Source organism: Macaca nemestrina, chromosome 4 (assembly GCF_043159975.1).
Source record: "Macaca nemestrina isolate mMacNem1 chromosome 4, mMacNem.hap1, whole genome shotgun sequence".
In the NCBI taxonomy this organism is placed as follows: domain Eukaryota; kingdom Metazoa; phylum Chordata; class Mammalia; order Primates; family Cercopithecidae; genus Macaca; species Macaca nemestrina.
Window position 1 is genome coordinate 93,033,642 of NC_092128.1, and position 19,413 is coordinate 93,053,054.

Sequence of the window (19,413 nt, forward strand, 5' to 3'; positions counted from 1 at the left end):
GAACCTACAAAGAACTCAAACAAATTTACAAGAAAAAAACAACCCCATCAAAAAGTGGGCAAAGGATATGAACAGACATTTCTCAAAAGAAGACATTCATACAGCCAACAGACACATGAAAAAATGCTCATCATCACTGGTCATCAGAGAAATGCAAATCAAAACCACAATGAGATACCATCTCACACCAGTTAGAATGGTGATCATTAAAAAGTCAGGAAACAACAGGTGCTGGAGAGGATGTGGAGAAATAGGAACACTTTTACACTGTTGGTGGGATTGTAAACTAGTTCAACCATTATGGAAAACAGTATGGCGATTCCTCAAGGATCTAGAACTAGATGTACCATACGACCCAGCCATCCCATTACTGGGTATATACCCAAAGGATTATAAATCATGCTGCTATAAAGACACATGCACACGTATGTTTATTGCGGCACTATTCACAATAGCAAAGACTTGGAATCAACCCAAATGTCCATCAGTGACAGACCGGATTAAGAAAATGTGGCACATATACACCATGGAATACTATGCAGCCATAAAAAAGGATGAGTTTGTCCTTTGTAGGGATATGGATGCAGCTGGAAACCATCATTCTTAGCAAACTATACAAGAACAGAAAACCAAACACCGCATGTTCTCACTCATAGGTAGGAACTGAACAATGAGATCACTTGGACTCGGGAAGGGGAACATCACACACCGGGGCCTATCATGGGGAGGGGGGAAGGGGGAGGGATTGCATTGGGAGTTATACCCGATGTAAATGACGAGTTGATGGGTGCTGACGAGTTGATGGATGCAGCACACCAACATGGCACAAGTATACATATGTAACAAACCTGCACGTTATGCACATGTACCCTAGAACTTCAAGTATAATAATAATAATAATAAAAATAAAAATAATAAAAAAAAGGTATGATGCAAGCTATGGGTTTTGTATAAAGTCTTATCAGATTGAGGAAGTTCTCTTACATTTCTATTTTTCTGAGAATTTTTATCATGAAGGTTTAAATTTTCTCAAATTCTTTCTCTGCATCTATGAAATTTATCATATAATTTGTCTATTTTTAGTCGGTGAATATGGTGAATTACATCAAATGATTTCTGAGTGTTGAGCCTTCCTTGCATTCCTGGGGTAAACTTCCCTTTTTCATAATGTATTTATAATTTTTATACATGAGGAAGATTGTGTCTATACTAATGAGTCACATTGTTTGTTTTTTGTTTTTTTTTTTGTTTGTTTGTTTGTTTGTTTCGAGACGGAGTTTCACTCTTGTTGCCCAGCCTGGAGTACAATGGTGCAATCTTGGCTAACCGCAACCTCTGCCACCCCAGTTCAAGCAATTCTCCTGCCTCAGCCTCCCGAGTAGCTGGGATTACAGGCACACGCCACCACGCCCGGCTAATTTTTTTGTATTTTAGTAGAGATGGGGTTTCTCCATGTTGGTCAGGCTGGTCTCAAACTTCTGACCTCACGTGATCCGCCCGCCTTGGCCTCCCAAAGTGCAGGGATTACAGGCATGAGCCACTGCACCTGGCCTTGTTGTTTTCTTTCTCTGAAATCTGTCATGACAGTGCTGGTCTCATAAAATGAATGTGAAACAGTCACTCCTCTTCAATTTTCTGAGAGACTGTATAGAAATGACATACTTTGTCTATGGCCATACAACCCTGACGGTGCCCGATCTTGTCCCATCTCAGAGGCTAAGCAGGATTGGGCCTGGTTTGTACTTGGATGGGAGAAATGACATAACTTATTTTTTAAATGTTTAGTTAAATCTGTCAGTAAACTTAAGTAAGCCCATTGTTTCCTTGTTTGAAGTGTATCAACTACAAATTCAATTACTTTAGTATACATAATTCTATTCAGATTCTTCTTGAAGGATCATAGGTAGTTAATCTACCACTTATGTAGCTTTTCCTTTATTCCTGAATTTCCAACTTTCCCTCTGATACTGTTTCTATTCAACCTGAAAATTTTCCTTTAGATTTCTTTTAGAAAAGGTAAGCTAGTAACAAATTCTGTTAGTTTTCCTTCATCTGAAAATGTCTATTTCACCTCCATTTTTAAAAACTATTTTCACTGTAGAGGATTGACAGTTTTCTCCCCACTCCCCACCCCCCCACACACACACTTTGAAGACTTTCTTCCACTAACTTCTGGCCTCCATGGTTTCTAACATAAAACCTCTAATTATTTGAATCATTATTCCTCCTGTAGGTAACGTGTCATATTACTCTAGCTACTTCCAAGATATTTTCATTATTTGTTTCTTAGTTGTTTTTAAGTATCTAGCAGTGTGTTTCTCTGAGTGCTCCTGTTTGGGGTTCACTGGACCTCTTGAATCTACAGATTTGTCTCTCACGGAATTTGGGAAGCTTTTGGCCATTATTTCTTTAAAAGTTTTTTTCTGGGCCGTGTGCGGTGGCTCAAGCCTGTAATCCCAGCACTTTGGGAGGCCGAGACAGGTGGACCACGAGGTCAGGAGATCGAGACCATCCTGGCTAACACGGTGAAACCCCGACTCTACTAAAAAAATACAAAAAACTAGCCGGGCGAGGTGGCGGGCGCCTGTAGTCCCAGCTACTCGGGAGGCTGAGGCAGGAGAATGGCGTGAACCTGGGAGGCGGAGCTTGCAGTGAGCTGAGATCCAGCCACTGCACTCCAGCCTGGGCGACAGAGCCAGACTCCGTCTCAAAAAAAAAAAAAAAAAAAAGTTTTTTTCCTGCACCAATCTCTTTGTCCTCTCCTGGGATGCCAACATGTGTTAGACTTTACTACACTGTCCACCAAATCCCTGAGACTATTCATCTTTTTCAATTTTTTTTTTTCTTGTCCTGCACACTGGATAATTTATAATGATCTATCTTCAGGTCACCTCTATTTTGCTATTGAACCAATTCAACAAATTTTTAACTTCAGGTATATTTTTCAGTTCTAAAACTACATTTTTTTTTTATTTTCTATTTCTTGACTAAGAACTTCTATCTCTCTATTCATTTGAAATTTGTTTACTTAATGGGGCATAGTTAAAATAGCTGTTATCAAGTCTTTAATAATTCCAATATCTGAGTCATCTCAGGGTTGACATTACTTGTTTTTCCTTTGACAAATGGTCATATTTTTCTGATTATTTTGTGTCAAGTAATTCTGTATTATATTCTGGCCATTTTTGAACATAATGCTCTACAGCCTCAATGATTCCAGCTGCAGTTCAGTTTTCAATGCCTTTTCCATGGTACCTTGGGTCTGTCCCACAGATGTCCATCTCAGGAAACTCACATTTGTATAGTTCATACACAAAATTAATGAATCGCTTCCCTAGGTTTCTCCTCTCCTGGACTCCCCTATACTCTCAGACTAGCTGCGGCTCCTCTGCCCAGCTCTGACCAAAACCAAACAGAGTTTCTCCTTGTCTATTATCTGCCTGCACTGCCACCACCACAGAGCTCTGAACCTGGGACAAACCTGTAAGAAAAAAGGAGAATCAAGACAGGGATTTCTCCATCCACCCCATCCCATCACACTCTTCAAAACTATAGGGGCCCATTTTCCTGATTCTTCTTGCCAGAAATATGAGGTTTCTACTATAGATTTTGACAACTGTGCCACCACTGATCTCCCATTCTACAGCTGGGGCCTGCCTTTGAGGCAAAGCTGTGAAATAAAAGAAACGAAAAGGGAAAACTCACACCAGTGTAGGTCACTTCTCCAAAGTTTCACTTCGTTCCATAATCTGCCTGCTTTTATTTACTTTCGAGAGGCCTCGGGTAGTTATTGTCTGTATTTTATCTAGAGGTTTCAGCTGTAATCAATACAAGAGATAGTAGACTTGCTCCATCTTGGCCTGAACCTGTAGCTCCATCAGTAGATTATTCTTCATAAGACTCTTCAATGGAATTCGTTATCTTGCCATAGTTAACGTCTCATAAACAAGAGGCCAAAAAGTCAAGGTTTTCAGGGAAAAAATTAAGAGTAGATAGGCTGAAAATATGCATGTCAGTTCTATTCTTAAATGTAATAAGATAATGAAAATGTAGAAAACACAAAAGACAGGAATAACCTATAACAAAAACTAATTTTCAAAAGTTGGGAAGAGCTGAATATTCCACAAAGTAATTACAGATTTTTTTTTATAAATTTAGAAATTAACTGTACGAAATATTTTCATTTCTCAGGAAATAATTTTGGTTTTTTCCCCACAGCTTCAGAATCTTCGTGATAAGCTCCTAGGTATCACTTGTGGCACCCAACTTCCCAGCTTGTTATCTAGATGAACTGAGCTCAACCCCTGTTAGTCGCTGAAGGCCTTACATTATTTACATATCGTCATATCCCTCACAGGGCCAAACACGGAAGCTTAAGATCAGTAGATGCCTGGTGGGTAAGTCACTCCACGCAGTGCAAGTGACAAGTGGTTGTCTTTTCCCAGACCCTCTGCTCCCTCTTCCTCTTCCTCACCTAAACATTAAGAGAAGCAAATTCCACGATCTTGTAAATCCCTTGTGGATACCAATATGTCTGAAGCTAAATTTGTGAACTTTTCAGAAGTGTCAGCCAAGTGGCGACAGGCAGCATGTTTGGTAAAATCTTTTTATCACAGTAATATTAGCCAGTCAGGACAGACAGGGGGTTGTTTCAGCAGAAGCCATGAGGCTTAACAGGGTGCATATGGGAGCCACAGCCAGACCTTAGGAGCATCAGCAATGCCAACAGACATCTAGGAAGGCCAATCAGCCAGGCGGCACCACCAGGCATTAATCAAGCTGACACCCAACTTACACCAGCCCCATGCTCCAACAGCAGACGCCAACAGAATGCCAAGAACAGTTATATCTCAGGGGCACAAAGGAGCTGGCTGCCCATCCACTCACAAGACTAGTGAGGACGAAAAAATGCCTACTCTGACAGGAGAGCCTCCCCTGTCCTTCTCTGCCAAGGTTAAGGCGCCCAGACCACTCACCATGTACCCAGAGGCTACCTTGAAAAACAGAGAGAAATACAGAGACTGGGCTCTTTTACTAAAAGACACTAAAACATTAACTAGAGAGACTTTTTAAATTCCTGTATTAGAATAACTTTACTAAAGGGTGCTTCTTCCCCCCACTCCTTTTTTTTTTATTGGCCATTCTGCAGGATAGCGGTTCATGTAGACAAACATCAGATCACTTAGAGAAAAACAAAGAAGCTACATTTTCTTTCCATATTTGAGCGTAATATGAGTTAAATTTTAGCAGTCCTCGTCTTAATCACAGCATAAATGTTAACTATTGTGTAAGTGGTAGGATACAGTTTTATGCATTCAAGCTTCACAGACTGTCTATTCAAAGCCCTACCCACTCCCACCCCTGGCAAGCTGGGAGATGCTATAACCACAGCTGAATTGAAATAGTCAAGCTCCCTCACAGCCTAAAAGCCCAAACAAGGTAGTGTTACAAGCATCTTACCAGTCCCAAGGGAATTATTAGGCTGCCTTTTCCTACACTGTTATTTCATCATTCCTCACCAATTCTTCCCTGACTCTCTGCTTAAAATAAAAGAGCTAGAAACAGTACATTCTGGATAACTTGATTTGGCTCTCTGTTGGAAGGAGATACCATAACTGTTCTTTTTTCCCCCAGAGATAGTACCCTTGACAACCGATTCAGTCACTTTTTTCTAATTATCTATTCGGTTTGGGTATAAAAGTTATTTTGTATAAAATTCTGTTTCTTCAAAGTAGCTTAAAAACCTTGCAACAGTTTCATTTCCCCTCCTGCTTTAAAGATTCCTTCTTAAATGAGAAAAATCCCCTTTACTATTTTTAGAAATGCATTTATATGGAACAAAATTGTGTTTACTTAGAGACAGTAAATGGTTTCCTTGCATTATTTTGAAGACACTTAGAAGATAGCAAATTAGAGGGGACTAATGTAGATAGGCTAACACAGGTAGGTATCAGTAGCCTTTAAATGTCAAAAAGGTTATTAAAAGGAACACAAAATTGGGTTTTCACAAATGAATGGACAATGTAAGAATCAAGAGGGCACTTGAATAAAATGGATAGAAACAAAGCATCATAGAACTAAGAATGACATGGAAGCATGGATTTTTTTTTTTTTTAATATAAAATGCAAGAGCAGTAAGTTACCGAAAGCAGTAATAACATGGACTGGAGACATCATGGAAGTTTTGTGGTCAAGGCAGGACTTGGGCTTCCCCTTGAGGGTTGGGTAGAATTTGACTGGGAAAAGGCAAGAGCAGAGGAAAGAGCAAGAGTATCACACTGGCATGACGAAGTAAAGAGGTGTGGGCTACGGGTGAAAAGAATGGGATAGGATCATGCATGTGCAACCACAGAAAGTACTGTGACAATGCAACTGAATGAGGACAATGTCCATGGACATCTTTTCTCTGATCATAGTTTATTCCAAGTCTAGATAAGCCAAAGCTTAGCTCTCCAAAATTAGGCCAAAAACATTCTACCATAACATAAAAGTTGGCTTATGATTGTAGTATTGAAAAAAAAAAGGTATATACTGTCTCTCTCTAGAAGAGACCTGCAATGGTTCAATAATTTTATCTTTATGTTTTTAGTACTTTAGAACAGACAGGTTCGTAGGTTCCCCAATGACAATGTTTCTGTACAAGTCAGTTACTACTCCCAAATGCACAAATTGACACCAACAGAAAAAACTTGCTGATAAACATGGCATGCTATATAGCAATTCTCAACTCCAGAGCCTAAGATTTGTGTTTACAGTGATCAGTATGACAAAAGACTGCAAGTAATCTGGAGTTACTATTAGGAAGAAAATTTAAAAATTTTTCATTTTTAGAAATTAGAGTAGACCCAGGGTTTCTCTATAAAGGTCATTTCACTGGCATTCCAATTTGTTTTCCGAATGGGGGAGAAGGAGGTGGAGTTAAATCACGAGGACAGCTTGCAAGTTTATTTCCACAGTCCTATGCCCCGGTGAATCTGGGCACGCCCATGGGATTATGCACACCTCCACCTTGTGTGCAGGACAGGAAAGGCTGAGAGGAGCTGCTGGAGAACACCAGTCCCAAACAGTCACAGCCAGCCACAGCCACCTCTGGTTTAAAACTATGTCACTCCTTTTTAGGAAGCTTGTTAAAGTTCATTGAACTGCTCCTTGACTTTTCTCAGGACTCTTTTGACCTATATTAAGAGCATATCACAATAAAGGACATTTCCTAGAGTCAGACCAATTGAATGATATCTGAATTCTGCTTTCCTATTGCAAGGCCCTTTATAGACAGTGGTGATAGGAAATCCATAATCATTTCACTAGAGCTTAACACTTTTATAGTTTCTGTTTATAATTTTATAGGAAGGGGTCCTAGAATGATCCCCATAACTTCTGGGGAAGGACACATAATATCAGGTGTTAAAAGGACAGTCATTAAAGCCAGATACACACAGATTCAAACACTGAAACTCCACTTAATCCTTGTGTGACCTTGGACGGGTTACCTGATCTCTGACCTAATTTCCTCTCTTATTTAATAGAGATAATAATAGTACCTGTCTTATAACATTCTCCTGAAAGTAAAATAATGAATATAAAGCATTTAGCACAGTGCCTGACATAAAATACATTCTCTACAATCAACCTTTCTATTAGCACAGTCTCATTAATATTCTGAAACTTATTTATTCTCCTAAAAATAGTCCATATTAACTATCAGTATTGTCATTTAACATATTTTATTTTTTCTCTTTTTTTATTTTTCTGGGTACATAGTAGGTATATATATTTATGGTGTACATGAGATGTTTTGATACAGGCATGCAGTGTGAAATAAGCACATCAAGGAGAATGGGATACCTATCCTCTCAAGCATTTATCCTTTGAGTTACAAAGAATCCAATTGCACTCTTTAAGCTATTTTAAAATGTACAATTAGGTTATTATTGAGTATAGTCACCCTGTTGTGCTATCAAAGAGTGGGCCTTATTCATTCTTTCCAACATTTTTGGTAACCATTAACCATCCACGCCTCCCCACTAACCCACAATTACCCTTCCTAGCCTCTGGTAACCATCCTTCTACTGTGTTCATGAGTTCAACTGCTTTCATTTTTAGAGCCCACAAATAAGAACATGCAATGTTTGTCTTTCTGTGCCTGGCTTATGCCATTCAACATAATGCCCTCCAATTCCATCCATGTTGTTGCGAATGACTATATCTCATTCTTTTTCAAGGCTGAATAGTACTCCATTGTGTATATGTACCACATTTTCTTTATCCATTCATCTGTTGATAGATGATGAAGTTGCTTCCAAATCTCAGCTATTGTGGACAGTGATACAATAACCATAGGAGTGCAGGTATCTTTTTTATATATAACCCTTCTTTCGGGTATACACCCAGCAGTGGGACTGCTGGATACTATGGTAGCTCAATTTTTACTTTTTTGAGAAACTTCAAACTGTTCTCCATAATGGTTGTACTAATTTACATCCCCACCAACAGTGTACAAGAGTTCCCTTTTCTCTACATCCTCCCCAGCATTTATAATTGCAGTCTTTTGAACATAAGCCATTGTCTTTTGAATATAAGCCATTTTAACTGGGGTGAAATGATATCTCACTGTAGTTTTGATTTGCATTTCTCTGATGATCAGTGGTATTGAACACCTTTTCATAAACCTGTTTGTCATTTGTATGTCTTTTTTTGATAAATGTCTGTTCAGATCTTTTGCCCATTTTAAAATTGAATCGTTAGATTTTTTCCTATAGAGTTGTCTGAGTTCCTTATATATTCTGGTCATTAATCACTTGCCAGATATGTAGCTTGCAAATATTTTCTCCCATTCTGTGGGTTGTCTCTTCACTTTGTTCATTGTATCCTTGCTGTGCAGGAAGATTTTCAACTTAATGTGATCCCATTTGTCCATGTTTGCGTTAGTTGCCTGTGCTTGTGGAGTATTGCTCAAGAAATTTTTACCCAGATCAATTTCCTGAAAATTTTCCCCAATCTTGTAGTTTCATAGTTTGAGCTCTAAAAGTCTTTAAACCATTTTGATTAGATTTTTATATATGGTGAGATACAGGGGTCTAGTTTCATTCTTCTGCATATGGATAGCCAGCTTTCCCAGCACCATTTATTAAAGAGACTGTGTCTTCCCCAGTGTATGTCTTGGTACCTTGTTGAAAATGAGTTCACTGTAGGTGTGTGGGTTTGTTTCTGGGTTCTCCATTCTGTTCCATTGATCTGTGTGCCTGTTTTCATGCAATTACCACACTGTTTTGGTTACTATAGCTCTGTAGCATAATCTGAAGTCAGGTAATGTGATTCCTCCAGTTTTGTTGTTTTTGCTTAGGGTAGCCTTGGCTATTCCAGATCTTTTGTGGTTTCATATAAATTTTAGGATTGTTTTTTCTATTTCTGGGAAGAATGCCATTGGTAGTTTGGTTGGGATTGCACTGAATCTGTAGATTGCTTTGGTAGTATGGATATTTTAACAATATTGATTATTCTAATCCATGAACATGAAATATTTTTTCCTTTTTTGGTGTCCTCTTGAATTTCTTTCATCAGTGTTCACAATTCTCATTACAGAGATCTTTCACTTCTTTGGTTAGTTCCTAGGTATTTAATTTTATTTGTGACTATTGTACATGCTGGTGTAAATGGTGGGGGCAAGGTGGTATCAGTGACTCAGGACTGTTTTTTCTATCTCTTCAGTGCTCCTTTCAGCAATATGGAACTAAAACCAGGTATTATGAGTGCTCACCTGATTTTTGGTTCTTATGAAAGTGTTTTTTTCTGTGTAGGCAGTTATTAAATTAGTGTCCTTGCCTGGGGGACAATTGGTGGAGACTTCAATTCCCTCATCTTGCTCTGCCTCCTTCTCAACAGTCAATTGTCATTTTTCTTTAACTAATAAGAGTTGCCCTTGTTATGGTTATACAGGTATTTCTCTCTGAACCTACTTTCTTATCTATGACATAAAGACCATACCACTTGGCCTGCTAATATCATGGAATTGAAAGAGTCAACAATACGGGAGAGCATTCTGGAAACTGAAGTGTTCTGCATAAGTAAAAGTTTTTAACTGATATTTTAATCCATAACTCATAATTCTAAAATAAGCTATCACCATGGATAAACAAAGGTATGTCAGAATCACCACATCATGACTCAAGTCCTGTTCCCAAGCCTTCCCTAATTAATTTTAATTCATTTTAATCATATAGTGACTCAGTATCTTCATGCGATAATGATTCACGTGTTTTAATTTGCCAAATGTTGCTTCTAGATTATTTTCAGAAACATTCTGTTGAGCTCTTAGGAAAGTCACGACTTGGATAGCAAATAGGATGGGAGTTATTATTTTATTCCAACTTCAGCCCAATCATATGTTTTTTCCTAATTTAGATCACCTACTCCTATAACGATGATAATTTAGAGACCACATGGTACAGATGGTGAGGCATGGGCTTCTGGGATTTGAATACCAGTCATTTATTAGCTGGATTTAATTTTCCACAATTTATTTTATCTTTCTAAATGTGCATCTGAAAAATGGGGACAGTAACTCCCTCTTAAATGAGACAGTGATCTTAAAGAGCAGAATATAGTCCCTGGACATGGTAAATGTTGTCTAAGTGTAAGAATACAATGGCACAAGAGAGCATCTACTTACAGCTCACAGATGCCAGCTCTAGCAGGAATGAGAGGCACAAGTTGCAGTAAAAGCTTGACACCATTTTGCCATTCTTCTTCTCTTTCAAATTCACAGTACAAGTAGCTACATTCATCAGAGGAAAACTGGTAGAAAACATAAGTATCTTGAAAGTATAGATGCTGGTCCACTGTTTGAAACAAAAAATGTACAGATCAGTTTTTTAAAGGATATTACTCAGACAGCAATAATCCAAATGATAAACTGAAAGCCCTAATAATTGGGAGAAATCAGGGTTAAGACTATAATTACACATTCTAAGCTCATTCATGTTTATAATCCCATTGAAGTAGAAAGGACTTACTGGCTAGTCTATTTTTACTACTAGAAGTTCTGGCCAGCATATTCACATGTATTTTATATTTTTTCTACTTCAGAGACAGGTGCAGATAAAATCAATAACAATTCAAAGAGGATAGGGAGAAATCTTTTTTAGTGTCCCAAAGCAAATTAGTATATTGAATTAATTTAGTAATACAGAAATACAACACAATGGCAAGTTTTAGATCAATGGTTCTCAACTAAGGGTGACTGTGCCTCCCCCAGGGGATATTTGGTGATGTCTAGACATTTTTGGTTGTTACATTTGGAGGGCAAGGTGCTACTGGTATTGGAGGGTGGAAGAAAGGGATGCTGTTCAAAAAAAAAAAACAAACCCTACAATGTACAGGACAGCCCTTCACAACAAAGAATTATCTAACCCAAATGTCAATACTACCAAGGTGGGAAATCCTGCTTTAAAGGAATCAAGAGCTGGAGATTTTTCCAAAAAGCACTAGTACAAAATGTTTTGCTAACCAAAACCCTGAAACTATCAATATGCTAATAATACCTCCATTCCTCAAAGGTAGTTAACTAATTTTATAAATAAGAGTATTAGGTGCTAGGTACTATTGACTAAGATTACACCCACATCCATATCTGTACCATTGTTTCACAACAGGACTAGGGGTATGCCCTTGATATTTATTACCTATAGGGAAAAAAGGGCTTTTCGGTGACCATCTAGCAGCTGAGAGACTAGGCTAAATAAAGAATCCAGATTGCTCAGTTTCTAATCCTTCAATTCTCTGGGCTCAACTAAGAAAAGAGATATCCATCATCTATTTTAGTTCCCAGTTAACATTTATTTTCTGTTCAGTCTAAACAGCTAATTTTCATAGGTCATATCTCTAAGTGTTCATGATTACTTAGTGAATTAAAATGGCATAACATCCCACTCATAAAATCAGTTTCTGATGATTATCCTAAGTACAAGATAAATCACACACTAAAGATGTCACTGATTTTGAAAAAAGTTTGTAAGCAGCATTTTTGAGTTCAGAAGAAAGGAGGTAGAGGAAGGACTCCTACAGGTATTACTAGTCTATGAATCAGCAAGTATCTAATAATTTTTACAAGAAGTCTAAGAGAAATAAGTGAATCAAAAGATGACCTGTCACTTAGAAAATAAGAGAGAATACAAATATTTATCTTCAAAAATAATTTCCATCCAGATTGCAACATCCTCTAGAAAATCAAGTGTATTTTTGTCTGATAGCTTACTAAAATAATGATGCTGTGCCTTCAAGACATAATACTAACCTGATAACATAATTCCCATGTCCAGTAGGAGTTGCCAGACTCCTATGGCCATAGATCTGCACTGGACAAAAGGACAGTGTTCTAGAAGCCAGTCTACCAGTTCTGACCCAACGCAGCTCCTCCTGAACAAAAGCAAAGCCATTCACAGTAAGATATTGCTGACATTCGTTTGCCAAAAAAATTGATATATAATACCTTTCCTTTCATGAGCTTGCTTTTTTTAAACAAGCAACCCAAGAATAAATGGCATATACCTCTTATTCATCTTTCAGATTAAAGTTCAAATATCGCTTCCTTAGGGAAACAAGAGTCAAATTGTCTTCTACTTTTTCATCAAATCACTTAACATTTAGTAAGTATATATCTTTACAAATGAACAATATCTGCTTCTCCCACTAGAGAAAAATTTTCAGGAGAGCAGGGACTTTATATAACTCACTATTAATTCCCAACAATTAGAACAGTCCACAATACACAGTAAGTTCTCAAAATATACTTGTTTGAAAAAAGAAGGAATACATTTAGCAGCCTTTTATATAAAGATAATGCTTTTACCTTGGTAAGCTACATACCTCAAGTTGGTGGTGATAAACTTTGGTTCAACTATTTATATATTTTTATCTAGTCCTTTTGAGAACAAAATAATTCCAAGGTTAGACAAAATTGGGACCATAGTCAGTAGTATAGAGTTTTGTTTGCTACTCTTCAAACAAAGACTGAACCTAAAGTTTACTCTAAGAACAATAAATTTGATTGTTAATCTTTTTAATATAATCCATGTAACTAGTTAAGCAGCCCAGGTCACATAACTATAAACCCAGATGTGTTGGATTCCACTAACCATGCATGAGAAATTACCTTTGTAATCTGTCTTAAAACACACAACTATATTCAAAAAAAATGTCATAACCCGGGTATTACAGGCAGTATCATCATGCCTACTTTTCAAATACAGATGAGCCTCAGGGGGAAAACAAAAAGAAAAACTTCTGAAATGTTTTGTCATTTGCAGAAATTTTATAAAATTTCACTCTCCCTTATGAGAAAAGATCATGAAAAAAAAATTTTTTTGCTTCAGGGTCATGCTCTGTCACCCAGGGTGGAGTGCTGTGGCGCAATCTCAACTTACCGCAAACTCTGCCTCCTAGACTTGAGAGATCCTCCCACCTAAGCCTCCTGAGTAGCTGGGAGTACAGGTGCTCACTACTGGCTAATTTTGTTCTTTGTAGAGACTGAGTTTCGCCATGTTGCCCACACTGGTCTCCAACTCCTGAGCTCAAGTGATCCACCTGCCTCGGCTACCCAAACTACTGAGATTATAGGTATGAGCCACGTGCCTGGCCAAAATGTTTTTTTTTTTTAAATAATGTATCATATAATGACTATCTTTATATGCAGTACTGAAGGACCAAGAGATGCCAACATTTATTTGTATTTCTAAAGTAGAAAAATGCTGCCTATTTTGTTCTCTTATGATTGGCATACTTACAAATACCCTAGAATCACACCACAACCAACAATATGAACTGCCATGGATGCTACATTTTCTGGGGTGAAGAAAAATAAAGTAGTAAACTTTTCTGCTGAGATATTTGATCAAAAATCCTAGCTTTTCATCAAAAGCTAGAATATATTTGGTGAAGTGTCACATTTGAAAGATACTCTAAGGCAATTAAGCCAATTCTAGACATGTTCAGTTGCATGTTAGCGTAAGACAGCATAAAGATTAACAGTCACATATATGGATTTTTTTTTAGAGAAAATGAGAAAACAGATGGCAACAAAACAGGCAATTAGACCAAACAGTCAAGATTAACTTCTAATTCTACAGGATACCTTTCATGTTAAAGGTTCAAAGTGTTAATTAACTAATTAATTCCTCAACACATCTGCCAATTAGCCAGCATCTCAGGGCTTTGAAAGCACTTTTATCTCATGGATTTAATACTGTATCATCTTAATTCATATTCTCAAAACAACGCAGCTCCTTAGCCTGCTCTGAGTGTCTGACATCACCTGGACTATGAAAGCACACAATAAAACATTCACTAAACAAACTAAACTGTCAAACTGCAAAGGGGGCTAGATGGATACAGCTGCTTGTTTGTTCCCAGGTGATAAGGAAGAAGCTTCTTAGAACAGGGCTTCTCAAAACTCTGCTTAGGAGTCACCTGGGTGATGTTCTTAAAGTATAGATTCTGATGCAGTAAGACTGGGTGGGACCTCAGATTCCGCATTCCTTTTTTTTTTTTTTTTTTTTTTTTGAGACAGTTTCACGCATGTTGCCCAGACTGGAATGCAATAGTGCGATCTCGGCTCACTGCAAATTCTGCCTCCCGGGTTCAAGTGATTCTCCTGCCTCACCCCCCAAGTAGCTACGATTATAGGCATCTGCCACCACGCCCAGCTAATTTTTATATTTTTAGTAGAGCTGGGGTTGCATCATGTTGGCCAGGTTGGTCTCGAACTCCTGACCTCAGGTGATCCACCCGCCTTGGCCTCCCAAAGTGCTGGGATTATAGGCATGAGCCACCATGCCCGGCCAGATTCCACATTCCTAACAGGCTCTCAGGTGATGCTGGTGACCTCAAAGCCCCAATCCCCCAGATCTCCCTTCTCAATGGGAAGGGCTCACTCTGTTTTGGGGAGGCAGGGCTCTGACTCAATATGGCAGAACACAGCACTGTCAGGACAATATTAATTAAAAACTGAGCCCCACTCTCAGAGCAAGCTACTGTTTCTGTTGCACGTGATCCCTTTCTATTCCCCCCACTGGCTTTATCAAGTTATGTTTTAAATCACTTATAAGGATCCACCTACCCCGGGGCAAACATTAGGAGTAAATTATACACTATCATTTATATCACCAAAGCATACAAAATGAGGTGGCATTGTCTCTGCATTTAACGCCTTGTCCCCATGCCTGCTACAATCTGGTTAAAATACCTAAATCCACAGGACTTAGGGGAGAGCAGTGAGGAAGAAAACAGAGACGGTTGGAACAGAGCAATCTAAACACAGACAGCAGTTCCTACCCACAGTATATTTTCAGTCTTGCACTCAATCCAGAAACTGCTCCAAGTACATGCAGATCTAACTCCAGTTTCAATACTAGGTAGAAACATTGTGATATGGAGGTGATCAGCTCAAAGCCCATGTGACTGCTTAACAAAACATGAATTTACCCAATCTCCAGAGTGGAAAATTTGACTTATCTTAGCATCCTCCTGTCTCTAGTTAGACTTTTAGCAATTAATTCATAGTAATGCAGACACTAATCTTTAAAATAAATCAGGTGATGGTATTTAGTGATGCATTTGTGCAAAACAAATGATGTCTCAAAAACCAGTGTGATTCTTCCTACAGTACAAAGTGAATAGAAAGCATTTCAAAGTTTTGAAAGTGAGTTCTCATGCAGTATATGGGGAATATTTTACCTCAATTTACTACCAGACAAATGAAAATGATTCATCCCTAGGTAATCACATGAGCATTTCATGTTTAAACCTAATCAGTCCTTAGATTAGAAAAGAATAGTGGTCCTGGCCGGATCACAGGAAAACACATGCTCTCCCCATTCTATTCCCGTTAAATCCTAAATCTCTTCTAATTTGGATAGATGGCTTTTTTCCATGAACCTGATTAATGTTCATCTCCCAGTCCTTTTTCAATCTCTATCCATGGAGATCCAATAAAGAGGAAAAAAATGAGAATAATGATCAATGTTACACATGGCCTCATGTAAATAAAATGAATCCTGTGAGCTTGCTCATGACTATACTCAAAGACTTACAAATATAAATTTAGTCTTTTAAAAAAGGAGAAGGCAGATGTTTCTAAAGGTGATGCCATCATCTATTTTTTAAAGTGAGTTTCTATGTGAAGTAGTCCAACCACCACAGCCCTTTTACTCCCTGTCCTGTCTACTTGGTCTGGGCTCTAACCTCATGGTTCTCAGACCTTGGCCTATGAATCCCTAATGGGAGGAAAACGGTAGATCTTGGAGCTTTTTAAAGAGCTCCATGACTCCATACACACAAAAGCATTATTTGTAAACAGAATAGGCATGTCTAGCCTATGGCATATTTTTCAAAACCTATGTAAATGCTAATGTGATTGATTAAATGTGCTTAAAGTGTTAATTCGCTGGGGTTTCTCATCACACTTTGGATTTGCTCAATTAATGGCTCAGAAGAATATAGATTCTGCCAAGTTTGTGATGTTAAAAAATGGTTGCAGGGAATGGTTACTGACTGAAAAGAGGCATGAAGGAACTTTCTGAGGTATGAAAATCTACTATATCTGGATAGTGGCTAAATGGATAACGATTACACAGGTGTGTAATAAATAGAAGTTCAAGCTGTACATTTAAGATTTGCATATTTTACTATACAAAAATTATGCCTCAGTACAAAAGGAGTCGGTGGTCTTACTCTGATAGTCTGGGGATTACTATCCCAAAATCCGAAGCCATGATAAAATATTTTCCATCTCCAGCAAACAGAAAAAACAGAAATATTACAATGAGTTTATCATAAAGCTAAGTTTATTTAACATAAAGGAACATCCTTTATTCTAAGAACTTTCTACTTTTTGGGTGTCATGAATTCTGAGTAATCTTCCTACTTTTGATGGGTATTACATGCCATTTCTTTGAAATAGAATGGTGATAACAAATGGTAGTGGTTTTTCTTTTTGTTTTCTGTCATAGTTTTGGTATCATTTGGTGTGGTTTAATATCTTTATCTGGCAAAACAAAATGCTAATAATTTGCTTTTGGTTTTTTTTGTTTAAATTGTTCCATAAAATGAAAACATACACACCAAGTTTCCTAAGTGACCATGCCCTTGGTCCAGCTGTACTTTAAAACTGGCCATTTACCCAACTGTTTACTCTCATACCTCTGTCAAGGTAGACACCTGCCATCCCTATACCAACCTGTCTCTCCCTGCTCCTTACACACTCAAGGAGGAGGCCCACTCTCACCTGGAGAGTTAGAGCAGGTCTCTGCCCAAGGCATCCTTTCAGGGTCTCAATAAGGTCCCTAAAGAGGGGATCTATATTTATTAAAGTCCCTAATGTAGCACCACCCCCTCACCCGCTGCAAAATATCACGTCTCAGAGGAAGCAGAGCAGAGACTGTCTCAGGAGCCCATCCACACATGGGGCTGGAAATTCCATACCCTAACTTCAGAACGGGAGTCAAACTGTAAACAAATGCATGACTAAGTTTAATGAAAAGTCACCACCAGTTTCCTCAATAGAACAAACCAACCCTCCTACTACTGATATTGTCCACCTCTCTTTGATCAAGGTTACAATTTTTAACACAGGTTGGGTTTTTTTCCCTCAAAGAGAATTTCTGACAAGGTGTTAGAAAACTGTGTTACCTGTAAAACCCCTTGAGGTTCACTCTGTCCTTTATCAGGTCAGCTGCTTGAACGATAATAATATTCCTCAGTGCTCTTCCTGCACAAGAAGAATTCTCTCCATAAATCTAAACGGAAAAGACAAACAGTCATGTAAATATAGAATAATGTGACAATTTGTGAGCTACCAATAGCATACTCTCTTTCTATATATATGTATATATATGATGATAACCAAGTCCATAAGGTTGAGACATATTTTAGCCAATATAGCTATAAACCTATAACTATCTTACTTTATTTTAGCTACCGGTCCACTTACACTACTAAGCTATCACTATTCTCCAAATGCTAACCTGCTTTATTTAACTACAGCTATAAATAATTTTCTTTTATACAAAGTTTTCAGTGTAAATCATCCACTGTTTTTTAAATACAATATTTACATCGATACAGCAAATTGAAGAATTTATATTATGTATTAAGTCTGCACATTGATAATGCAAACACACACAGGTCTTGGAAGACAGAAAAACAATTTTCTTCCCTATCTAGCAAACATCTCGAACCATGACACAATTTGACAGCAGGCTGCTTTACTCTTAAGCTTCATTCAACTGCAGAGTTCACAGCCAATTCCAAGCATCTGGTTTCATCTACTTCACAATTCCATCTATCAGATAAAAATTTCATTTAACTTACTTTTTTTAATCTTCTAATTCTCCCATATGAGTCTCTGGTTCTTAGAGGATGGAGAAGGGTAGTTCTTAGATCTAGAGGAGGCTAGGTCCCACTTTATAATACTACCTCCTACTATATAACTAGCACCTTCCTCCAAAGCACAATGCTGTTTCACAAGCAAAGGGGGCTAAGTGAAAATAAGCTGCCTTCCTAAGGTTTATGAAAATTTATATTGGGGGTACATGCCTATATAGTTTCACTTTTTTCTTGGTAAACTTTTTATGTACCTACTATATATACATATGTACACACACACACACACACACATACATATATACATATACACAATACACATGTGCATATATACACAGACATATACATATATATATATATATATATTTTTTTTTTTTTTTTTTTTTTTTGAGACAGGGTCTTGCTCTGTCACCCAAGCTGGAGTTCAGTGGCAAGATCATGGCTCACTGCAGCCTAGACTTCCCAAACTCAATCAATCTTCCCACCTCAGCCTCCTGAGTAGCTGGAACTACAAGCACACACCATCAAGCCCAGCTAATATTTGTATTTTTTTTTTTTTTTGTAGAGACAGGTCTCCTCATGCTGCTCAGGCTGGTCTTGAACTCCTGGGCTCACATAATCTGCCCACCTAGACCTCCCAAAGAGCTGGAATTTCAGGTGTGAGCAACTGCACCTGGCCGAAATATTTGACATCTTCTCTCAAGACAAACAAATTGATAATATAATGATTATGATTTGACTGGGAACATCCACCCCATCCTTATACCTCCTTAATTTTCCTGATATCATCTCCTAAACACAAACTGATAAGGAAGTAGGAAGGGAAGGAAATTATTTTTTAACATGTTAAAACTATTTTATAAAAAAAAGCTTGAACAAGACAGATGACAGAAAATATTATCGAGGAAGTGGTGTGAGTCAGCTGACGCTTGACTGGTCCTGACAGCATACAATATTCATTCACTCAGTCATTTAAAAAGTACATAATGAGCAACTGTCAGGTGTCAGATCTGTTCCTGATGGTAGGGATACAGTGGT

General features: G+C 37.9%; 1 protein-coding gene across 2 annotated transcripts in view; it reads right to left on the bottom strand.

Moving 5' to 3' along the window:
- LOC105475677 (Rap guanine nucleotide exchange factor 5) overlaps window positions 1-19,413 on the bottom strand; it is a 242,049-nt gene that overhangs the window by 184,033 nt on the left and 38,603 nt on the right. For both annotated transcript variants that reach the window (XM_011731142.3, XM_071094929.1), the window contains exons 3-5: window positions 17,683-17,789; window positions 12,293-12,414; window positions 10,670-10,838 (exon numbers count right to left, since the gene is read on the bottom strand). In XM_011731142.3, the coding sequence (XP_011729444.1) occupies window positions 10,670-10,838; window positions 12,293-12,414; window positions 17,683-17,789 (398 nt within the window). The remainder of the gene's footprint in view (window positions 1-10,669; window positions 10,839-12,292; window positions 12,415-17,682; window positions 17,790-19,413) is intronic.